General features: G+C 32.7%; 1 protein-coding gene across 1 annotated transcript; it reads right to left on the minus strand.

Annotated features, from left to right (window-relative positions):
* Positions 1-769: 769 nt before the first annotated feature.
* LOC111987725 (uncharacterized) lies at positions 770-26,542 on the minus strand. The gene is made up of 9 exons (XM_065769141.1): positions 26,280-26,542; positions 23,365-23,622; positions 20,803-21,020; positions 18,496-19,055; positions 17,157-18,105; positions 7,191-7,320; positions 6,024-6,241; positions 2,254-2,813; positions 770-1,782 (listed from the first exon to the last, which is right to left on the minus strand). Exons 2-9 carry the CDS (start codon positions 23,489-23,491, stop codon positions 840-842), a joined length of 3,705 nt encoding a protein of 1,234 aa, XP_065625213.1. The 5' UTR covers positions 23,492-23,622; positions 26,280-26,542; the 3' UTR covers positions 770-839.
* Positions 26,543-26,896: the final 354 nt, after the last annotated feature.

The raw sequence follows: 26,896 nt of genomic DNA on the forward strand, positions 1-26,896 counted from the left end.
CCAACATGTGTTTGTACTGTATCCATTCATAACAAAGTCATTAAATTTTAGATTGGTTGTCAACAAACTGCAAACCTCCTCCTCCTTTCAGACTTAAATCCAATGTGAACAAAATATATGAGACTAAGTACAGTCACAAGAAAGACCATACATCTAGATGAAATCTTTTGAGTTGACCATACATCTAGTCTCTATATTTTTACCACTACAAAACCGTATGACTAATTTTAACTCCATTATAGCATAACACAACAAATGTTAAAATGCTGCTAAGTGTTTCTGGATGTATTTAGTCACTATTGAATCTCTAACTACTGTTGCTGGATACTGCTTAACAACTCGAACTTATTGACTACTGGAAGAGGTACTCCTGTTCTCTTGCTCGTTGAATGAACTTCTTTGTTTTCTAAAAGATAAATAAAATCGTAAAATTAAGGATAAAAATAACAGTTGCGACCAGGATGCCCATTGGTATGGGTTTCGGATTCAACTATACCACAAATCCAATTCTAACTAGTGACATATCAAAGCATGATATGTGTTTTTCCTTTAAGTGGATGCTGAGTATTTTTGTTGAATGAAATAGTGAATTGGATTTTGAAGTTGTAATGAATTTGTTGCAATGATGCAATCCTTGGGGTTCACTTTCATTATCATAAAAAAAGGGGTAGGCCCCCCGAGGGTATTCGAGTTGGCTTACACAGTATTACTACTAAGCAAAAAGTGGAAATTTGTTTTCTCACTTAAATTAAATTGCAGGATCAAAGCACTTTAAAAGAAAAAATCCCTGCTTTATGGTACATTATTAAAATATGGTCATTCCGTATCAAAAAACATTCCTAAGTTGTCTCATTTCTTCCAGGCTCCACCTCTCCATGTCCATTCCTGCTATCTAAGATCATAGAGGAGATTTTATCTCCAGATAGTTCTTCAACTTCCTCACAAATTTCACTAACCTCTTCCAATGGCTTATAAGTATAAAACCAACTACATATCACATAAAATAAGAGATTGATTACTTGGATGCCACTAATAAGCCAGTAATAGTATTCCAATCTTCCCCTATTGAGGTTCCTATCAGGCAGCCAGTTGCTTTTGTTGCCAGAATACTTACGAACTAGTGATACTATCAGTGTGCCTGCAAAGTCTCCCATTGATACTGCTATCCAATAAAGTGCTGCAGCTGTACTTCTCATGCTTTCAGGTGATTGATCATAAAGAAATTCTGTGTTCCCCACAGAAATGAAAACTTCAGCCAACCCATGGAGGCAAAACTGAGGTACCAACCAAAAAATACTAATAGGAATAGTTGCTTTTGGATCATTCAATAAGTTGTGATCAGCAGCCACTGCTTTTCTCTTGATTTCAACAAATGATGCAACAAATGTGACGAGAATGTTAACCACATAGCCTACACCCATTCTTTGTAGGCATGTGATGCCTGATGGATTTCTAGTGAATCGACGAGCAAAGGGTACAAAGAGACGTTCATACAGAACAAGCCCAACGAGCATGGTTATGTTGCTAAAGATAGACATCGAGGCTGGAGGAATTTGGAAGGAGTGAGACAAGTGACAATCCATAGTGCGAGCTTGTAGAATGGTGAAGCTAAGCTGGTGTGAAGATGAGGCAAAAAGTACAATTCCGGCTGCCCATATAGGAAATATTCGGATAATGGATTTTAATTCCTCGACTCGATGTACAGTGATAAGCCTCCATAAATTTGGTGGCTTTGAATCTGTTGCATTGCTATCTGTTACTACTGCAGCTTTATCAAACCACCTGCAATCAAATACACAAGACTCAGTTTAACCATTCAATTTATGCTTGCTAGAATAATGGTTAAATTCAAAATTTCCTAATATTTTAAAATTTTGGGACAATAGGTAATTTATCATGGTATTAGAACAAGTGATCCTAAGTTCAAACCTGTCTTTGCTCTACTTCTCTGCCTCCCATTTAATCAGTTATAAATCCCACGTGTTGGGCCCCATTTATTAAGAGGAAATAAAGTGAATTGTATTCGCTTACATATGTACCAATTGAACACACTACATTAGTAATGAGCATTTATGAAGTACATATCCCAAATTATATGTGCTTCACTCTATCTTTTTTATTTTTTTAGGCATCTTAAATAATGGAATAAGATTAGTCACTATCAGATGAAGACATGAAGTACCTCTCAAAACATGCTTTGCATCTGCAGTGACATTCTACATTATACTTAAAAGAATGTTTTAAATTGCTTACTTGAATTGATTTGTGTGTAGAAGCCTTCCATGTAAAGAAATGGCAGCATCGAGCTCTCTATTTTCATACAAGAGAGCAGGGTCTTCTGGTACTACTTCTTTCCTCTTCTTCACTGCTGCAACAATTACTTGAGTCAATCTAACCAAGGGACTACCCGCAGGTTTGATTCTATTGTAAAAAGGTGAACCCACCAAAAAGGCTATAATTGACAAGGCCATGGCTATGGTTGGAACTCCGAGACCCCAGCCCCAACCCACATGTTCTTGGATGTAAACCACAATAGTCAGGGCAGTTAGTGTTGCCATTCCCATGCTAAAGTAGTACCAATTGAACAAATTCCAACTTCTAGCTGCTACACTTGATTTGGTCATGTCAAATTGGTCAGCAGCAAGGGTAACAACACAAGGCCTAATGCCACCTGAGCCAAGAGATGTAAGTAGCAGAGAGAAGTAGAGGACCCAAAGCTGCAAGGCTGAGGCTTCCTTGCAGTTCATTTGAGTTGGGCACGGTGGAGGCCGGAGCGTTGGCTGAATTGCTGATATGGTGATGCTAATCAATCCCTGCAAGATGAAGAAATAGAAATTGATAAACATTCAAAATTTTCACAAGCCAAATATGTGCTCATAAGAAACACTAACAATTGATGTTAGAATAAAATAAAATAAGATTACACTCGATCCACATTAACTAAAAAGTAAAAAATAAATTTTTTTTTGGTGAAAATGTTGTGTTCTTAGACTTTGTCATGTGAATAACGGTGGGCATAAAAATGGTCAAATAAAACTAAATGATCAACGATGCAGTCATGCAAAATTTTTAAACTAAGGTAGTGCTTGGATCCGTGTTCATGAGATGATTTCAGCGTTTGCGTTTAAAACTCAGATGAGACCCACGCTATAGTAGGCAAAATAAACGTTGAGATGAATAGTAACCGCATTGTTCATGCACGTGGATTTACTATGCAGGAGACAGTGCACTATTCATGCATTATTCACGAGTTCCACGACAATATTTACATATTTAAAAATTATTTTGTTACAGTGTTTTCAGTTTTTAGCAAAATAAATTGTATCCAAACGGACCCTAACTAGTTGCAGACTCACACTATGCATGGGGACAGGGATGGAAAAAAATTTAATGGTTATATTTTGCATTTATGGAGTTGGGTCACCCTCTCCACTCCAACCAGCCTAGCCAAACTAGCAACCACCCAACATAAAAACTTAAAAAAAACAAAAAAAAAACTTAAAAAAAAAAACTTAAAAAAAAAATCCTATCCAACCCAGTATTAAGAAACAATATTTTTGTGTATATATATATATATATATATTTTGTTGGTAAATGATTGCATCTTAATGTATTAAGAAACAATGATTTTGTATATTTATCTTGATTGATAGTTTGTTAATACTAAATGGATTCCTATTTGGATTTTTTTTTTTTTTGGCTTATACTCCGGCCCCCTAACTTGAAATTCTGGGTCCATCATTGCTTGAGAATATATAATTATTTTGATATGTGATATAATGTATAATTTATTCTTTAAATTTTATTATGAATAATTTATTCTCCCAAAAAATTAAACAATTTCTAAAAATAATTACCATCTCTCTATTTTTACAAATATATAATTTTATCATTTTTGGTGTTTTTGATTGATATTGTTCTTCTAACTATTGTTATTATGCATTATATTTTTATAATTTCTTTTGGTACAATTAAAATTTTTAAGTTTCAAATTTATTACTCAAATTTTCATTCTCTTAAGGAGATTATCATGATAATCAAAAATTATCATATAAAATTGATGCTATTCAAATAATTGATAGTTTTTTCAACCTAAATATGTCTATTCTCATTCTTAAGTAAGTACACCAAAGTGGATTGAGGCGGACTAAATGGACTGAAGTGGATCAGAATGGACCGAAGTAGACTGAAATGAATCAAAATAAACCAAAATGGACCAAATTGGAGAGAAGTGGATGGAATAGACCTAAGTAGACCAAATTGGATTGAACTGAACTGGACCGAATTGATTGAAATGAACCAAAGTGGACCGTATTGGGCCGAAATGGATCAAAGTAGACCAAAATGACTGATTGTTGAGCTGTAATTAGCAAACATAACTCAAAAAATTAGTAATAATTATAATAAACTGATGTTGAACCATAATCTGCTGTAAGTAATATATTCCAATATGATGGAAGTGGTTTATTGTTAAAGTAACATCAATTAGATTTGTTATTTCATTAATATTTTTAACTAAATTACTATGCATCTTGTTATTCTATTTCTTTGTGCTTGTTGAAGGTTTTATTCAAGTTGAATTTGATACCATGTAGAGAAAGTTGGTACACCACAAAAAAAGCATACTAGAAATACCACTTGCATATGTAATACTTTTTATACAAAAACAAAAAGAAAGGGGGAAAAAAAAAACTCTTTGGTTAAGAGCTTTATTATCCCTATCTATTGAAATTGATGAAAATGACATATGGCTCTCTAATTAGAAAAGAAATTGGACCCTTCAACCTGGCCTTGAATACTACATTAGCATACGAATATGAATACAATTGTGGAATCCGAATTATTATTATTATTATTTTTTTATTTTTTCAAATGGGTATAAACTAAAAGTAAATAAATGGTGTCTCTATCAAGGTGTGTTTGTATTACATGTATTTTTTATTATAAGCTACATTTAGGTTCAAGAATGTGTAGTGGGTTCTAGTTAGCTCAACTGGTAAAATTTTACAAACCCAGGGGTAGAACTCACCCTTGAAAATTGGCTGACAAGGAGAGAGAGTGCCCAAGAGCTTATAAATACATGGTTATGCTTACACTTACCTAATGTGGGACATTAGAATCACAACATACCATCACGCTCTGCAGCTGATGTCCATGATAGCTCACTCTAGCGACATTGACCCGTTGGTAGCCCTTTCTCTTTTTGGTGGCTCCATTCAGCTATCAGTAATTTTAATCCAGCCTCTAGGTCGCCCCTTCTAGGATTTCACCACAAAGCCGCAACTCATTTAGTCTCATACTCAATGAGCTACATTTGATTAATCGGGGTGATGGTTGGCTTTGATACCAAATGTTACAAATCCATGGGTAGAACTTGTCCTTGAAAATCGGCTTATAAGAGGGGGGGTGGGGGAGTGCCTAAGAGCTTATAAATACATGGTTAAGCTTACACTTAACCAATGTGAGACTCTAGGATTATGTCAGATGGTTGAATAAAAGATCTGGAGTTCAATCTCCACATATACCAAAAACTGATTAATGTTTTGGTTTGATGACAAAGAGTTATTATCAGGAGTGGGCGTCATAGATTAAAACTCTCTTAAAAAAAAAGGTTCAAGAATGTGTAAAATCATGGTAGTGAAAATTGAAGGTCATATCATGATTGATAAGTTATAATTAGTCTTGAGAATGAGTAAAGACATAATGCATTATTGCATACATTAATATTTACATACATATATTTTTAAGAAATAATGGAAAGAAAATGATAACATGATTGTTGATGTAACTCAATAGAAGCATAACAATAATAAATGTTATGCTTAAGCTTTATATATCTATATATATATTAATGGGCCAAAAGATTTTCTCATAGTTTTCATTATTCTGATTAGCTAAGGTACGTAGCATGAACTCTCATGATGTATAGGATCCATAGTTAAAAAAGGTTTTTTATAACACTAGTGTATAGTTAATTTGTAGCTTCCCTTTAGACTTGTAAAGCATGGTATTGTTGTTTTTACCAGTTCATAGATAATAGAACCAGCCATGATGGTCCAAAACCGCCCGGCAAAGGAGTCAGCAATTAAAGCACCAAACAATGGCATGAAATTGGAAGTTGCATTGTAGATGGTGATTGTGTTGGAGGCTTGTACCAGCGGCATGTTAAGCTCTTTTGTTAGGTACGTTATCATGTTGGAATGGAAACCATTTGCTGCAAATTTGTCGCATATTTCATTTGCTGGGAAACAGAGGGGACAATAGTTAGTATACTTGGCTCATGAATTTATAATTATCATTAAACAATGTGAGCCAAACAAAGGGCCTTAATTAAAGAAAAACCTAATGCAAGCTTTGAATGAACAATTTTCTATTGCACTCAGCATTAAAAAAAAATAAAAATAAAAGAATAAATTTCTATTGCTAGTCTTTGATTTTCCAAAATGAAGAATAGAAATTCCTTCTTCATCTTCTTTTCGCTGGATAGGTGGGTCAAATCTTTTCCACACAGCTTTCCACTTCTAGTGGTCCGACTTTCTTTTGATTTTGTTTATTCAACGGTAGGGGACAGCCAAAAAAAGAAAAGAAAACACAATTCTAGATTGGGAGTTTAGTTTTGTGAAATACTGGGACCAGTACTAATGTATGGTATTAAGGCGGCTTAATTGCATTTGGATCAAAGTTGTGCATATCTATCTCCAAAATATTTACCAATTAGCATATGAAAATTAGTACTAGAACACACTTTATTATATACATTCTTACTCACACATTTGAAATGCATTCAATAAGTCACAATGTCAGTGCAATTTAAGTGTGTATAATAATTACTACCCTAAAATAAGTTGATGGGTGCTGTTCAAGAATCTTTACCATATATAGTAATAGTGTTGCAATGGTCGATAGTAATTATATTAGGATCATCTGATCTGATACATAACATAATGAAATTATCATTTGTTCTAAAAATATAAAAATATTTAATCATTATTTTAACTTAGCTCATATGTATTTATTGAGATAGTAGCATAAGAATAAAATGGTGTTTTGATTTGAAAAGAAGAACCAAGAAGCTCAATTTGGATATCTCCCTAGCTGAGAGAGTTCCTTGAAATCTTGTCAATCCCAGACAAAAGACAACAACAGGAAGAGACTAATTGTAAGACTAGAACAAGAATTTGCGAACATACCAAATATGAATGGCATTGTTTTGATTCCTCCAAGCTTCTTCTTCTTCTTCCTCATGATTTTCCTTTCATCCCCAAACTTCTCTTGCTTCTGATCAACATTGGCCATGTTCTCTTTGTCCAAGTACTCCATCTATGGTTTTCACCTTCACATGCAAAGGCAAGTTCCAAGAGGACTGTATCTTATGGTCGGCAATTGGATTTAGGACCAATTGAGTGCAGAGGCAAACTATAAGATAGGTGGGACCGTTAATGGTATTGCTTCTGCATGTCATAGAAAATACTACCCATAATCTATAACCCATAAACTAAGGTAAAAAATATGAGTTGCATTTAGCTTAACTGGTTAAGTTTTTAATGGTTGTGAATAAAAAATTTGGGATTCAATCTTCGTCTACACCAAAAACTGATTGGTGTCTTAGTATGACAATAAAGAAGTATTATCAGAAGCATATCCCATAAATTGAAATTCTCTTAAATAAAAAAAAAAAGGAAAAAAAAAAAGGAGTATTGAAAGGAAGTAACAGTGGATATTTAAGGAATATTATTTAGATTTGATTTAGGACCAATTGAGTGCAGAGGCAAACTATAAGATAGGTGGGACCGTTAATGGTATTGCTTCTGCATGTCATAGAAAATACTACCCATAATCTATAACCCATAAACTAAGGTAAAAAATATGAGTTGCATTTAGCTTAACTGGTTAAGTTTTTAATGGTTGTGAATAAAAAATTTGGGGTTCAATCTTCATCTATACCAAAAACTGATTGGTGTCTTAGTATGATAATAAAGAATTATTATCAGAAGCTTATCCCATAAATTGAAATTCTCTTAAATAATAAAAAAAAAAGGAAAAAAAAAGGAAGTATTGAAAGGAAGTAACAGTGGATATTTAAGGAATATTATTTAGATTTTAAAAGAGTAATATTAATTAATGATTTATTTTTTTATAGAAGAATTTAAAGATTTATTATAAATGGTGGAATTTACTTTTGAGAAATGATATGTCTACAACATTTTTACAACAAATCCTAAGTAGCAGGCTGTTACTAGTTGTTATTGTTAGGGCAAAAAAGTAATCTTAGTGTTAGATTCAAATTTGAAACAATAACAACTAACCACCTGTGATTTGTTGTAAAAATATTGTAAAATTATTATAGATGTAGCATCTCTCTTTACTTTTTTATTTCCATTTATTGTTGACACATGACATTTTGGTGAGATATAATTAAGTTTGATAATTATTAAAGGCTTTCACACATGTTATTGCTATAGGTTTTGACAAAAAGACACCTGTCACCATTTTGTGTATTCGCCAGATTTAGGGATCAAATTTTTATAGTAAGGCGTAATTATACTCCTATTCCTTGAGATTTGAGAGAATAACACTCCACCCCAAATTTGAAGAAAAAAACACTTCCCTCTCTTAAGGTTTGAAGAAATTAACACTCCCCCTTTTGTTTATATTTGTAATGAAATATTCTAAATTTTTATAAGAATTTCTTTACAAAAGATTAACAATAGTTAGTAAAAATATATATATATATATATATATATATATATATATATTAAAATTAACAAGTATCAAAACACTTGCAATGACAAATCTCTCCATAAGCTATTGAAAAAGAAAAAAAAAAATACTAAGCAAAATTCACGCTTAATATTTAAAATACACTTTAATAATTAAAACTTTAAAAAAATGAATTTTAATTATGAAATAAGATAATTTTAGAAATCTAGGTTAATACAAAATATTTTTAATATTAATTTAACAACTTTTGGTCAATTGGATGTCAAAGGGGGGAAATGTTTTTTCCCTTCAACTATAGGGTAGAGTGTCATTTTTTCAAACCTCAAGGGAGAAGAGTGTAATTACTCATTTATAATATATAATAATGCACATTTAATGACATTTTTTTACATTTATTGTTGACACATGGCATTTTGGTGAGTTATAATTAAGTTTGATAATTATTAGATGTTTTCACACTTGTCATTGTTATAGGAAGAAACACCATTTTGCGTATCCACATATTTTTAAAATCCAACTTTTATAATATATATAGAAGAATCTACTTACCCACGTTTGGTACACTAAATCCATCATAATCTTTTTAGATTTTTCAGTCTTTTTCAATTTTTATTTTAACATAAAAGTTGATAAAAATGAGATTTTTTTTTTTGAGCAAGGATAAAAATGAGATTTAAAACCACTACATTAAAATAATATTTAATGACACATCAACTAATCATAGATTCCAGCATATTTCATCCACTGGGTTGAATCTAGGTACATGAATTTTATATATGAACAATCAATTCTAAGATCATGTAATCATACGAATAATAACAGAGACACAAACCACTCCCCCCCCCCCCCCCCCTTTCTTGTATGACATGATGACAATAATCAAGCTTTGTTCCATAGAATTATTATTCCTACCACCTTAATGATAAAAAAAAAAAATTGTTTCTTTCAGATCTTAACAGTATACTTGATAACATTGTAGAACCATACAGCACAGATGACATACATATGGTCCTAACCCTTATGAAGATAATTTTGTAGTCATAACAAATCAAATATCAAAAACAGATTTTGTTTTCCCAATCAAACAATAGCCAATATATCACGTATACATAAGAATAAGGAAATCAAAACGCAAACAAACAAATCAGACTTTGCTAGTTGAAGTAAAAATCCAAAATTTTTAATTTTATCAAGCATATTGTATTTTGTTTTTCAAAGCAATAGAGATCATGACATCATTAATCTAAAAGTGAAAACAAGCATATATAGCTCTAATACCAATGTTAGAAAATAGAGTACATACATCTATAGGATCATGTATTCTCTTGTTCCACGTTGTAAGTCATGCCTCCATAGCTTGAACAATTGTTGTTTACGGTGGTGCTTGCTAGTTGCTAAACTTGCTACTAGAGCAAGTCACACAATATCCAAAGCTTAAAAAGTCAGAATAGAACCCAAAGACATGAGAGAATGATAGAGATGAAGAATATATTCTATTTTTCATGAGTTGTACATATGAGGGATGCTATACCCTTTTGTAACCCACTCCCATTAACCTATAATCATATTAAATCGGACCAGCCAAAGTTCATGTCCACTAATACCATCCAAATTCTAACAAATCCTTTAATACAATATTTATATAACAATTTTAAAGAAAATATATTTCATATCTATTAAGTTTTTCTAGAAAATGGTACATGTTTGGTTAATAATGAAAGATTCTCTCTCTCTCTCTCAAAAACAAGTCTCTCCATGGTCTAACCCAAAAAAAAAAAAAAGTAATTTTCAAATTTTAATCAAACATGCCTTTTTCTCTCCGCCTCTCTCAAAAAGTAGCCCGTGCAACAAGTGACCATTAAACTACTATTTTTTCACTCTTATCCTTGCACTTTTCATTTAAAATAAATAAGTTTTTATTTTATTTTATAATTCTATATATACTAATACAATTGACGTGAAAGGAATTTATTATTAATTCAATTTTAATTAAAAGTTAAGGTTGTTGGGTACTGGGTGATTCTACTAAATTTTTGTAAATTATAAAGAATATATAACCAAAAAAGCAAGTAAGTGGATATATCACAAAATATATATATATATATATATCTTGCTTGAAAATTATTGACTACCAGCTGGCCTGATCTTATAATAAGGAGAAAAACAACTATAGTGACCAACAAGTGACTCATCCACATAACTTTCAGGTTTGATTTCCCCACAAATCCAATTCTAACTAGTGACGTATTAAAGACTTAAAATACGACCCATGTTTGCAATAAAAAGGCCCACAAAAATATTTGTTAAGTTTTTTCCATAACTGGGTGCTGATTATTTATGTGAATGAATTACTGAATTGGGTTTTGGGAGGAAATAGGTAAGTATTTTTTTTTCTCTAACTATCTAGTTAGTTGGCCCGGTTTGGAAACTATTTAATTTAGTAACATCTCGAGCGTCAGAGACTCGAATTCCGCGTCATACCTCGACCCTCTAAGGCTCGTTTTCATGGTTTGACGTGGCCTGATGCCAGGTGGCATCCACACAGATCTCGAGTTTTTGAGACTCGAGATCTACATGGCAGCCACGTAGCATCCACATAGATCTCGAGTCTCAGAAACTCGAGATCTGTGTGGATGCCACCTGGCTGCCATGTAGATCTCGAGTCTCAGAAACTCGAGATCTGTGTACACCCTGTTACGTCCAGTCCCATCCGGTCATGTCACTGACAGGCAGCCCTCAGCCCTTTTTATATGCACACTAGCTGGCCTGGAGACTACTTCACAGTTTTGCTTTATTCTCTGGCATGAACATTCACATTTTTGCTTTATTCTCTGCCAAGACATCTTAAGCCCGTGACTTCTTTAGTCACTTGGCTGAAGCTCCAACAAGAATTGCTTCTCTCTCAACTCATCCTCTCTTACTCTGCATTACTCCTCTCTCAACTCTCATACTCATTCTACAGAGCAGAACAATACTTCCCTCTTAACTCTCATACAAACTGATCATTGTAGTCTCCCTCTCACTCTCATACAATCCAGTAGTGCATTTGCACATCCTCATGTCAGGTAAGGGTCTCTCACTCTCTTGTTGGTTGTTTAATATATGTATAACTGTTTTAGAAAGTTTTGCTTGTATTGAATTTGTCATGACATTTCGTAATAAAAATATTTGTTCGTAGTAACCAGTTAAATATATATATATATATATATATATATATATATATATATTATATGTAGCACTTTAAATGTATAATTGATTTTTTTTTTTTTTTGGTAATGTCTAATGAACCCCTCTGCTCTATGTTATTTCATTAATACAAAAATATTTTAACTTAACTAAAATTCAATACTTTTTATAAATAGTATAATTATTTGTTTATTTTAGTCAAACGTTATAATAACAACTAATCTAGCAATGAAATTATTAAAAATAATATTTGCTATGTCAAACGTTATAATATGTTTTGTTTATTACTAATTTACTAAAAAAATTTATCCAAATATCCATTTTAATACTTTAAAGACAAAAAAATATCCCTCTAAGATTCAATTAATTGGTCAATTATTTTTTTTTTGTTTGGATCTTTTTCAAATGTTTTCATAGCTATATGAATACCTTTCTAGTAGATATTTATAATTAAAAAAACATTTATGAATAAATTAGAATTGAGATCCTAAACATGATCTATTAAACATTATCTATATGAATTTGTTTCTAGTAGATATTTGTAATTTACAAGTAAAACCAAGGTTATTAAAATTGAGATCCTAAACAGGACCTATAAGAGGTCCTCATAGAGTAAATCATAGAATCAATCGATAATCATAAGATTTTACTTTATGTGAAAAATAAAGTAAAAAATATTAGTAATAATGATATATTTTAAATAATTATTAAGTTGATCAAAGGAAAATGGACATAATGCAACTTTCATGTCCTATTTCTAATAAGTAAAAAAAAAAATATTACATTTCTTTAACAACTAAATAATCATTAACTTGTTCATTTGGGCAGATTTGATGGAGGGGGCTAGAGTTGTATTTTTCTTGGACCCAATTAGAATTAGACTCTAATATACCTAAAAATTGAAATTATATATGGAATAATGATGTTACATAATTGCACTCATTCATTTGCACATCCTCATTACTTTTGTTGTTTGGTTTGATATTTTTATTTATATTTTTGTTAGAGCTTAGTTAAAATTTTGTAATAGGGGTGAGTTTTGTCTTTAGTTTTTTCATTGTTTGAGTACGAAATGATAATGATTGCGCCAGTAGAATTGTATGTGATGTGGGGTGAGTGTATGCAATTGTGGCGTGAGAAGTTGTAATTTTTGTATTTTGAGTAGATATAAAAAGTTTTGTAATTGATGTTAAATGAAAGAGATAAAATATGTCACTAACATACTATACTTGACTCTTTAATAGGTTCACAATCTTTGAAGAATATTGATATAAATGTATACTTCGGTGGACCCCTGATAATCCTGATGAGATTGACGGAATCCCGTTTAGAGGGCCTGGTATCCAATGCTACTACATGATGGTACGTCGTAAGTTGAAGACGTTGAATGATTTGAAGAGCAAAATCATGAGCGAATTGAATTTGAATCGTGCTTGGTATGATATCAAGATTATTTATCGTTACCCACAAGAAGTCCTTCATGAACGGATAAATTACGGGTATATGGCGATCAAAGAAGACAAACATGTAAAGATGATATTTAATAGGATACAGAAAATGCCCCAAGTAAATGCTGCTGAGTTGTACATAAGTTTGGAGGCAAGTGCAGAAGTTGATAATGAGGTGGTGCAAGAAACAACTACGTCTTTACAATTTACAACCCTAGATGATGGATGCACTACAATGGGAGGGTATACAATGGGTGGGTATACAATGGATTCTTCAATGGGAGGTATACAATGAATTCTTCAATGGGAGGTTATATGCTCCCATTTCAAGATCATGTTGGCATATTGGTGAAACCCTCCATCTTCAAGAGACACATTTAGAGGAGGAAGATGAAGACGAAGATCATGTTGTGGGCGGTAAAGCTAGAAAATATTTTGTTGATGAAAATTTCTGTCCTAAAGTCTCTGATTTTGGACTAGCTAAGTTAATGGGAAGAGAGCTCTCACAAGTCGTCACTATGGTCAGAGGAACAAGAGGCTATTTAGCTCCAGAGTGGGTTAGTAACCGCCCTATAACTGTAAAGGCTGATGTTTATAGTTATGGAATGCTTCTTTTAGAGATTATTGGGGGAAGGAGAAATCTTGACATGTCTTTTGATGCTGAAAACTTCTTCTACCCTGGATGGGCTTTTAAGGTATCCTCTGATGTCTTTCTCGACTTAGATGAATGCAATACTTTCGGATTCTTCAGGAAAAAAAACTTTTGAGATTAACTTCTCATAATCATGATAAATAGAAAGATCTTTAAGAATAATCATTAAGGTGAAGATATGCCCGGTTAATCCACAAGATGGTCATTCTATATACTAACCAGCCTGGCAAACTCTGTAGAAATAGGAGCTTGTGCATTGTGCATAACCAAATGTTCTCATCAAAACATTAGATAGGCATAACAGCCCGTCTACTTCTATTCATGTGTCTATTTTGCTACTTTTTTTTTTTTTTTTGGAGAGAGGTCTATTTGCTACTTACTTCCAAGCAAAATAGTATTCTAGTTGTGTTTTATTTTATTTTTTATAAACGATAAGTAATGGGATTTTATTGAAAAAATATATTACTTCATGCTCGCAATGATGAACACAAAGTAAACTGAAATGATAACAATTGAATTATGCACAGAAGTCTAAAGATTCTTTCAACTTTAAAAGGGAATTGCTATTTGTAAGACCCCACACCCGAGACCACAGAACAACGTTGACTCCCATAGAGCCTTTAATCTTTCTGTATCTTCAAAAATGCAACTATTTCACTCTGTCCACAACCGCTACATCACACATAAAGGTCAAGGTTCCAAACCTATGATGAATGCTTCCCAAACCAATTCCTCCGCTCAAATAAAAGATCTTCAACCCTCCTTCGTAACTACCCAATCCCAAAAGTTCGAAAGACTCTGCTTCATAAAACATATGCAACATCACAATGGATCAACAAATGATCCATTGTCTCCCCATCACACCAACACATGCAACACCAACCAGCTGACAAGAAACCTCTATTGATAAGATTATCACACGTAAAAACTCTTAAGCTGCTGTCCTATCAAACAATGAGACCCTTTTTGGGGCCTTTCTGTTTTGTTTTGTTTGTTAATTTTAATTAATTATTGGTAAAACCCTCTTTGGGCCTTAACACACCAAATACTTTTCCAAGGAAAAGAATTAGTAGTGGCACCTTGGATAGCCTCATATTAATAGTAAACATCAAAAGCATCACTCCCTTCCAATCTTCATCTCATTTGTCACACCCCTAGTATAAAAGATATAGGAAAGAATTCACAGGCTCCATTCCCAATCATGAAAACCATTGGGGAATCTCACACTCCCAACTCCAACCCTCCCTATCCAACAGGCTATCCAAGAGTGAAATAATTAATGCATTTTTTGTCAACTGAGCATGCGAACTTAGGGTAAAAATCCTTTAGAGGACAATTCCCATGAATTTATCATGAATTTTTCAAAATGTGCTCCTCCGTTATGAAATATAGAAGCTATTTTATCATGAAAAAACAATATTCTCAACAACTTTGTTGATGTCCTTTGAAAGCTTATGGCCTTTGGTACAATTGTTACATAACTAACTCCACACCTTGCAACTTCAACCGATCAAGGAACTTGCTATCTTGTCCTCATTCTCAACATCAATAATACTTGAGCAAATTGATTTTCATTCCTTAGCCATTTGATTAAGAGATATTACAAAATAATCTTTACGCTATTCATACCATATATTTTCTTCCAGTAGATGATTAAATATTATGCCCACTTCATGAATATGATTTTACATAATTTCCTTCAAGTAAAAGTAAAAATTTAAACATCTCTTTTGATTCTCTTCCTCCAGCCTCTCAGCAACCAAAATAAATCCCATATCAGTGCACTGACACAACACAACTGATATAACATTTACACCAAATTGTCAAACCCCAGAAACTTAAAAGGCAAATTACACATAAATTACCAACAAAACAACCAAAATAAATAAAACCCAAAAAAATTCAAGAAACCCAGATCAAAACTCAAAGAGCAGGACCAAATTAGCAAAGCAGAACCACAAAAAAGCCATTAAAAAAAATAAAAACAAAACCATACTCCTATATACTTTTTCAGCAAGTTCTTTAAGTAATTTGAAGAATGACAGTACAACAAGAAGAAAAAGAACTTATAAGTGAAACAAAACGAACAGAGTACACGAAGCTGAGGGGAGGAGGTCATGAACTTAAAAATAAAATAAAACAAAAACAATACAAGGGTGTAGGTGGTATTACCTCAGAACTTGGAGAAATCTGAGGGGATCTCGCCGGAGAGAGGTTTGCACGGAGACTCAGAACTCGGAGTTGACTCAGCCGGCCGAGTGTGTTGGGTGGAATCGGACCCACTAACCCAACCCCTGGTAAACGAACAGAGGACTGATCAGCTACGATTCGCACTCGACTCCGACCCAGTTGCAGGCTGAGTCAGTCGACTTCCATTGTACGCGGTTCGCGTGTGGGGTCTGGTTAAGAAAAGCAAGGAGAGCTTGCTTGTCCTGAGTCGGCTCAGAGTGCACTCGCCCACTCAGTAGCAAAAGCAGCGAAGACGTGAGGGAGAGAAGGCGATGAGTGAGCGAGAGAGAGAGAGACGCTGAGGTGAGGTGAGGTGTGCGACTGAGAGAGAGTGAGTGAGAGAAGACGAGAGAGGTCAGTGAGAGTGGAGAGTGGAGAGTGACTGTGAGAGAGGCATTTAATTTGAAAATGCCTATTAAAACTTGACTTTCAAAGAGTCGAGTTCCATGTAGACCGACAGATCAGAGCCAGGTGGCGTTACTTACCACGTGGACGACCACGTCAACGCCAGGTGGCGTCTACGTGGACCTCGAGTTTTAAAAAGTCGAGTTTTATGTGCATGCCACGTGGCATCACGCCACGTCAAACCACGAAAACCGAGCCTCAAAAAGTCGAGGTCTGAGCGCAAAATTCGAGTCTCAGAGACTCGAGGTGTTACTAAGTGATATTGTTTCAAACCGGGCCAACTAACTATATAGTTAGTTAATTATGGGTAATTACCCATTTCGTCCTGGGTTTTGGAGTTCTAATGAAGTCGGCTTGCACAGTATTATTACTAGGCTGAAAGTGCAAACTAGTCTGCTTATTCCCTTAAACTGCAGGATCAAAAAACTGAATAATCAGAAAATTTAAATTTAAAAAAAAAAAAAACCTCTTTATGATACTCTAGTGTAGAGTCATATTCCTTATCAACAATCCTAAGCTGTCTCATTTCTTCCAAGGCCAAGCTCCACCTCTCCATGTCCATTCCTACCATCTAAGATCATAGAGGGGATTTTATTTCCAGCTACTTCTTCAACTTCCTTCTTGCAAGTTTCACTAACCTCTTCCAATGGCTTATAAGTATAACGCCAACTACATATCACATAATATACGAGATTTATTACTTGGATGCCACTAACAAGCCAGTAGTAGTATTCCAATCTTCCCCTATTGAGGTTCCTATCAGGAAGCCAGTTGCTTTTCATGCCTGAATACTTATGAACCAGTGATACGATCAGTGTGCCTACATAGTCTCCCATTGCTGTTGCTATCCAATACAGTGCTATAGCAGTACTTCTCATGCTTTCAGGTGATTGATCGTAAAGAAATTCCATGTGCCCCACAGACATGAATACTTCAGCTACCCCTTTTAGGCAAAACTGAGGTGCCAACCAAAAAACAGTAATAGGAATAATTGCATTTGGATCATCCAATAAGTTGTGATCAGAAGCCACTGCTTTTCTTTTGATTTCAACAAATGATGCAACAATTGTAGCAAGAATGTTAACCACATAGCCTACTCCCATTCTTTGAAGGCATGTGATGCCTGATGGATATCCTGTGAATTGACGAGCAAAGGGTACAAGGAGACGTTCATACAGAACAAGGCTAATGAGCATGGTTATGGTGCTAAAGATAGACAAGGAGGCTGGAGGAATTTGAAAGGAGTGAGACAGGTGACGATTCATAGTGCCAGCTTGTAGAATGGTGAAGCTAAGCAAGTGAGAAGATGAGGCAAAAAATAAAATTCCAGCTGCCCATATAGGAAACATTCGGATAATGCATTTTAATTCCTCTACTCGATGTACAGTGGCAAGCCTCCATAAATTTGGTGGCTTTGAATCTGTTGCATTGCTATCTGTTACTATTGCAGCTTTATCAAACCACCTGCAATCATATACACAAGACTCACTCAGCTAACCATTCAATGAATACTAGCTTGAATAATGGTTAATTAATTAAATTCAACACTTCCTAACATCTTAAAATTTTGGGACAACAATTAATTTTTATCATGGTAACAAAGCAAGTGATCCAAAGTTGAAACTTGTCTACCTCTCTACCTCCCATTTAAACAGTTAAAAATTCCACATATTGGGCACCATTTATTAAGAAGTAAAGTGAATCATATTCACTAACATTTGTACTTATTGAACACACGATATTAGCAATGAGCATTTGTGAAGTATGTATCCCAAATTATATGTGCTTCACTCTATCTTTTGCATCTGCAATGACATTCTACATTATACTTAAAGAATGTTTTAAATTACTTACTTGAATTGATTTGTGTGTAGAAGCCTTCCATGCAAAGAAATAGCAGCATCGAGCTCTCTATTTTCATACAAGAGAGCAGGGTCTTCTGGTACTACTTCTTTCCTCTTCTTCACAGCTGCAGCAATTACTTGAGCCAATCTAACCAAGGGACTACCCTGAGGTTTGATTCTATTGTAAAGAGGCGAACCCACCAGAAAGGCTACAATTGACAAGGCCATGGCTATGGTTGGAACTCCTAGACCCCAGCCCCAACCCACATTATCTTGGATGTAAACCACAATAGTCAGGGCAGTTAGTGTTGCCATTCCCATGCTAAAGTAGTACCAATTGAACAAATTCCAACTTCTAGCTGCTACGCCTGATTTGGTCATGTCAAATTGGTCTGCAGCAAAGGTAACAACACAAGGCCTAATGCCACCTGAGCCAAGAGATGTAAGTAGCAGAGAGATGTAGAAGACCCAAAGCTGCAAGGCTGAGGCTTCCTTGCAGTTCATTTGAGTTGGGCACGGTGGAGGCTGGAGCGTTGGCTGAATTGCTGATATCGTGACGCTAATCAATCCCTGCAAGATGAAGAATGAGAAATTGATAAACATTCTAAATTTTCACAAGCCAAATATATGCTCATAAGAAACACTAAAAATTGTTGTTAGAATAAAATAAAATATGATTACATTCGATCCACGTTAACTAAAAAAAACAGGTTTTTTTGTGAAAATATTGTTGTGTTCTTAGACTCTGTCATGTGAATAAGGGTGGGCTTAAAAATGGTCAAATGAAACTAAATGATCAGTAATGCATTCATGCAAATTTTTTAAGCTAATTAGTCGCAAACTCGCAATGCGTGGGGACAGGGACGGAAAAAAATTAATGGCTATATCTTTCAATTCTGGAGTTGGCCCCCCTCTTCGAAAACCATAGTCCCCCCTTTCCTCCAATCACCCCAGCTCTACTAGCAAATACCCAACATAAAAACTTAACAAAAGCAAAACTAAAAAAAAAAAAATCCTAGCCAGCCCAGGAGTAACAATATTATTATTATTATTATTATTATTATTGTCTTTGTTGGAAGATGATTGCATCTAAATGTATTAAGAAACAATGATCTTCCTAAAAATTAAACAATTTCTAAAAGTAATTACCATCTCTCTATTTTGACAAATATATAAGTTTATCATTTTTGGTATTTTCGATTGATATTATTCTTCAAACTATTGTTATTATGCATTATATTTTTCTAATTTCTTTTGGTACAATTAAAATTTTTAAGTTTTAAATTTATTACTCAAATTTTCATTCTCTTAAGGAGATTATCATAGTAATCAAAACTTATCATATAATTACAATTAATATTATTAAAATAATTGATAGTAGTCTCAACTCAAACATGTCTTTTCTCATTCTTAAGTAAGTACACCAAAGTGGATTAAGGTGGACTAGATGGACAGAAGTAGATCGAAATGGACTGAAGTGGACTGAAATGAACCGAAATGGACCAAATTGTGGAGAAGTGGACCAAATAGACCTAAGTAGACCAAATCAGACTGAATCAAACCAAATGGACCGAAATAAACCAAAGTGGACCGTATTGGACGGAAATGGACCAAAAGTAGACCTGAATGACTGAATGTTGAGCTGTAATTAGCAAACATAACTCAAAAAATTAATAATAATTATAATAAGGTGATGTTGAACCATAATCTGTGATAAGTAATATATTCCAATATGATGTAAGTGTTTTATTGTTAAAGTAACATCAATCAAATTTTTTATTTCATTAATATTTTTAACTAAATTACTATGCATCCTGTGATTCTATTTCTATGTGCCTATTGAAGGTTTTATTCCAGTTGAATTTGATACCAGGTAGAGAAAGTTAGTACACCACAAAAAAAGCATACCAGAAATACCACTAGCATGTAATACTTTTTATACAAAAGCAAAAAGAAAGGATTTTTTTTTTTTTTGAGAAACGATTCTCGAAAATTATCTCTATCTATTGAAATTGATGAAAATGATACATGATTCTCTAACTAGAAAAGGAACTGGACCCTTCAACCTAGCCTCAAATACTACATTAGCAATAATAAATGTTACGCTTAAACCTTTAGATATATATAGATATAATTTATCTCATTATGGGCCAAAAGATTTTCTCATAGTTTTCATTATTTTGATTAGCTAAGGTACGTAGCATGAACTCTCATGATGTATAGGATCTATAGTTAAAAACAGTTTTTTACAACACTAATGTGTAGTTAATTTGTAGCTTCCCTTTAGACTTGTAAAGCATGGTATTGTTGTTTTTACCAGTTCATAGATAATAGAACCAGCCACGATGGTCCAAAACCGCCCGGCAAAGGAGTCAGCAATTAAAGCACCAAACAATGGCATGAAATTGGCAGTTCCACTGAAGATGGTGAGTGTGTTGGAGGCTTGTACGAGCGGCATGTTAAGCTCTTTTGTTAGGTACGTTATCATGTTGGAATGGAAACCAGTTGCTGCAAATCTGTCGCATATTTCGTTTGCTGGGAAACAGAGGGGGACAATAGTCAGTACACTTGTCTCATGAATTTATAATTATCATTAAAATAGCATGTGGAATTTAGGCATACGTATGTGTCAATATATATTGTGGCACAAAGCTTTTAAGCCTTGTACAAGCGTCCAACACACTCACCAGTTGCTGCGAATCTGTCACATATTTCATTTGGTGGGAAACATGGGGGGCAATTGTTAATGTACTTGGCTCGTGAATATAATTATCATCAAAATAGCAGGAGAAATTTAGGCATACTTATGTTTTTTTTTTTTTTGAGAAGATTTAGGCATACTTATGTGTCAATACATATTGTGGCACAAAGCTTTTAAGAAAAGTGATAATTTATATTAAGAGTACATGCTATGCCATAAATATTACAATTTTTAATTTTTTTTTTCAAAATGATGTGTCATAAATCATAAAAAAATAAAATATTTATTTATTATAAAATTGATAATTCTAATGACATAAAATTTTTCATATTTGTTAAGGTGACAAATTTTGATTGAAGAACAATAAAGTGATATTAATTGTGGCCGTGGTCTCATTGTAAGTGATGTTACATTAATCATAATTTACCCTCTCAATATATATATATATATATATATTTTTTTTTTTTGAGAAGGATTTACCTTCTCAATAGATTGTGAAAATTTATGAAATTTGATTTGTCCATCGCATTGTGGTAAAATTATTAGTTACTTTAATATTCTCCTTAAAAAATAATGACTATAGTAAAACATGAAAAAATGGAGTAAGGTCGTAAATATTTTAGTATTTTTTTTATGCATAAGGAAGTGTCAATTAAGCTGCAAGGTTCTTGACTCATTATTGAGGTTAATTTATCTTTTTTTTATTTTTTATAAATAAGTTAATCAATTTATTTATTTATTTTTTTGATGTAAACTACGACAGTTGTATTAAGAAGAAGAAAACATTACATAAGAAGTCACTAAATGCTCCACAAAAGGAATGAAGAAGTTTTTTTTCGATACCAAAGTTAAAATAACAAAACAAAATATAAGCAGACCCGTGAACATTCCGACAACGTTCCCATTCCAAACAATGTGGGCCACATGAAGGGCCGTTAATAATTAGAAAAAAGCTAATGCAAGCTTTGAATGAGTAATTTTCTATTGCACTCAGCATTAAAAAATAAATAAAATAAAAGAAGAATAAATTTCTATGGCTAGTCTTTGATTTTCCAAATGGAAAAATAGAAATTCCTTCTTCTTTTCACTGGAAAGGTGGGTCAAACCTTTTCCACACAGCATTCCACTTCTAGTGGTCCAACTTTCTTTTGATTTTGTTTATTCAAAGATAGGGGACAGCCCAAAAAATAAAAAAACACAATTCTAGATTGGGAGTTTAGTTTAGTGAAATATTGGGACCAGCACTAATGTATAGTATTAAGGCGGCTTAATTGCATTTGGATCAAATTTGTGCATTTTTAACTCCAAAATATTTACCAATAAGAATATGAAAAATAGTACTAGAACACACTTTATTATATATATTCTGACGCCCACACTTGAAAGTTGAAATGAATTTAAAATCGTGACTTTGAGTCATGATAAGTCATGATGTCAATGCAATTCAAGTGTGTGTAATCGAGGGTGTATAATAATTACTACCCTAAAATAGGTTAATGGGTGCTATTCAAGAATCTTTATCATATATAGTGATAATGTTGCAATACTCGATAGTGACTATATTAGGATCATCTAAACTGAGATGTATGGCAATAACATAATGAAATTACCAATTGTTCTAAAAACATAAAACCATTTAATCATTATTTTTACTTAGCTCATATGTACTTATTGAGATAGTAGAATAAGAATAAAATGGTGTTTTGATTTGAAAAGAAGGGAAAAATAGGCTTTTGCTCTTATTTTTTAAAATATCTAGCAAATTGTCCCTGTTCTAAAACTATATAGCTCCGTGTTTCAGTTTTGAAAAATCGAGTTCCAAAAGAGGAGCACGGTGCTTAATTGTTTAAAAACAAGAATATTGTACTTAGTATTTTAAAAAATAAGGGCAAAAGTCCATTTTCCCCTTGAAAGGAAGAACCAAGAAGCTTTATTTGGCCAAAAGCCTTGTAGCTGAATTGACACCTCTTCATGTATAAAGTGCTTGGGGGTTTAGGAGAGAACATGTTTGAGCTACAGGGTTAGTAGTATGTTGTAATTATTTCTTAAAAAAAAAAGAGCTCTATTTGGATATCTCCCTGGCTGAGGGAGTTCCTTGAAAATATTATTAATCCCAGACAAAAGACAACATTAGGAAGACACTAGTTGTACGACTAGAACAAGAATTTGCGAACATACCAAATATGAATGGCAATGTTTTGATTCCTCCAATCTTCTTCTTCTTCGTCATGATTTTCATTTCATCCCCTATCTTCTCTTGCTTCTGATCAACATTGGCCATGTTCTCTATGCCCAAGTACTCCATATCTGTGGTTTTCAACTTCACATGCAAAGGCAAGTCCCAAGAGGACTATATTATGGTCGGCAATTGGATTTAGGACCAATTGAGTGCAAAGGCAAACTATAAGATAGGTGGAACCGTTAATGGTATTGCTTCTGCATGTCATAGAAAATACTACCCACTTTGTAAAACCGTTAAACTAAGGTAAAAAAAAATTATGAGTTGCATTTAACTTAATTGATAAAATTTTTAGTGGTTGAATAAGAAATTTGAGATTCAATCTCTGCCTATACCAAGAACCGATTGGTGTCTTAGTTTGATAATAAGGAGCTATTATCAGAAGCAAACCCATTAAATTAAAATTCTCTAAAAACCCATTAAATTATTATCAGAACCGATTGGTGTGAAGCTCATTCTTGAAAACTTGAACCCGGTTCTTGCACTCCTACATCCCACAAGTATTTATATTTGTGGAATAACCATCACATTAAAGGTGTGTTGTATAAAATTAAGTCTGATAATTATTAAATGCTTTCACACATGTTATTGTTATAGGTTTTGGCAAAAGGACATGTGTCACCATTTTGTGTATTTACCAATTTTAAAGATACAACTTTTATAATAGGGGTAATTGCACTCCCATTCCTTGAGGTCTGGGAGAATAACATTCCACCCCAAACTTGAAGCATAAAACAATTCTCTCTCTTGAGATTTGAAGAAATTAACATTCTCCCTTTTGTTTATATTTGTAATGAATTATTCTAAATTTTTATAAGAATCTCTTTACAAAAGCTTAACAATAGTTAGTAAAAAATAAATAATAAATTTAAAATAAAATTTTAAAATTTATCAAGTACCAAAACACTTGCAATGGCAAATCTTTCCATAAGCTATTGAAAAAGAAAAAAAAAAAAATACTAAGCAAAATTCACACTTAATATTGAAAATACACTTTAATAATTAAAAATTTTTAAAAAATGAATTTTAATTATGAAATAAGATAATTTTGGAAACCTAGGTTAATACACAACATTTTAAACATGAATTTAACATCGTTTGGTCAATTAGATGTCAAAGGGGGGAAAATGTTTTTTGCCTTAACTTTGATGTAGAGTGTTATTTTTTCAAATCTTAAGGGAGAAGAGTGTAATTACCCCTTTATAATCTATATTATATAATAATAATAATAATAATAATAATAATAATAGGTAAAGATGAGAGAAACTCAAATTAGAATTCCAAATTGGAGTTCTAATTTTGCGCCATGTGTCCTAAATTATTTATTTTTAAAGAGTTTTATTTTTTAATTTTAGAATCAAATGTGAGACCACATTATAAATATTTATCCAAGTGAGTTATTAAGTACAAAAACCAAGGGGTCTAGAATAAATGAATTGTAAAAAAAAAAAAAAAAGTGCTTCACAATAATAAAAAAAAAAAAAAAGAAAGGACAATTTACATTTATACCTAATAATATACTTACAACATTTTTTAAAGAGTTAATAAAATATAAAAATGACTATCAATAGCATTTAAATTATATATATAAGAATTATATTATGTATCTTATTGTATATCTTTAAGTGTATCCGTGTATATGGATGAGATTACAAGCTAGTATATAATAATGCACATTCAAGAACATTTTTTTTTTTCATTCATTGTTGACACATGGCATTTTGGTGAGTTATAATTGAGTTTGATAATTATTAGATGTTTTCACACTTGTCATTGTTATAGGAAGGGACACATATATCCATCATTTTTTCAGAATCCAGCTTTTATTTTATATATATATATATATATATGAGTAAGATTTATGTATAATATTTAAGATTACAAGCTAGTATATAATAATGCACATTCAAGGACATTTTTTTTTCATTCATTGTTGACACATGGCATTTTGGTGAGTTATAATTGAGTTTGATAATTATTAGATGTTTTCACACTTGTCATTGTTATAGGAAGGGACACATATATCCATCATTTTTTCAGAATCCAGCTTTTATTTTATATATATATATATATATATGAGTAAGATTTATGTATAATATTTAAGATTACAAGCTAGTATATAATAATGCACATTCAAGGACATTTTTTTTTCATTCATTGTTGACACATGGCATTTTGGTGAGTTATAATTGAGTTTGATAATTATTAGATGTTTTCACACTTGTCATTGTTATAGGAAGGGACACATGTATCCATCATTTTTTCAGAATCCAGCTTTTATTTTATATATATATATATATATATGAGTAAGATTTATGTATAATATTTAAGATTACAAGCTAGTATATAATAATGCACATTCAAGGACATTTTTTTTTCATTCATTGTTGACACATGGCATNAAAACAACCCCCCCCCCCCCCCCCCCCCTTCTTTTTTTTCTTTGTATGACATGATGACAATAATCAAGCTTTGTTCCTTAAAATTATTATTACTACCACATTGTAGAACCATACAGCACCGATGACAAACATATGGTCCTAGCCCTTATGAATAAAATTTTGAAGTCGTAACAAATCAAATATCAAAAACAGATTTTTGATGTTTTCCCAATCAAACAATAGCCAATATATCACGAATAAATAAGAATAAGGAAATCAAAACGGAAACAAACAAATCAGACTTTGATAGCTGAAGTAAAAATCCAAAAAATTAAAAATTACCAAAATTTTTAATTTTATCAAGAATATTGTATTTTGTTTTTCAAAGCAATAGAGATCATGACATTATTAATCCAAAAGTGAAAACAAGCATACGTAACTTTGATACCTATGTTAGAAAATAGAGTACATACATCTATAGGATCATGTATTCTCTTGTTCCACGTTGTAAGTTATGCCTCCGTAGCTTGAACAACTGTTGTTCATGGTGGTTATCTAAAGCGTAAGAGCCATAGTATAGAACCAAAGACCTGAGAGCTAGAATGATGGAGAGGAAGTATATATTATATTTTTCATGAGTTTACATATGAGGGAGGCTCCACCCTTTTGTAACCCACTCCCATGTAACCTATAATCATATTAGGTGGGACTAGCCAAAGGTAATGTTCGCTAATACCAAATTCTAACAACTCCTTTAATACAATATTTACATAACAAGTTTAAAGAAAATATATTTCATATTTATTAAGTTTTTCTAGAAAATGGTGCATGTTTGGTTAATAATGAAAGATTCTCTCTCTCTCTCTCTTAAAAACAAGGGTCCGTTTGAATAGAATTTATTTTGCTGAAAATGAAAATTGAAAACACTGTAATAAAATAATTTTTAAATGTGTGAATAGTGCCATGAGACCAATTTTTAATGAAAAAATTGCTGAAAAGTGAAGTTTGTAGGACTCATGAATAGTGCACGAGTGCACTGTTCATGGAAGAAAAGTCAAAACATGTGGTTGAAAAAAAAAGAAAAAAGAAA

The sequence above is a fragment of the Quercus suber genome, unplaced genomic scaffold, assembly GCF_002906115.3.
Source record: "Quercus suber isolate HL8 unplaced genomic scaffold, Cork oak 2.0 scaffold_27, whole genome shotgun sequence".
Lineage (NCBI taxonomy): Eukaryota > Viridiplantae > Streptophyta > Magnoliopsida > Fagales > Fagaceae > Quercus > Quercus suber.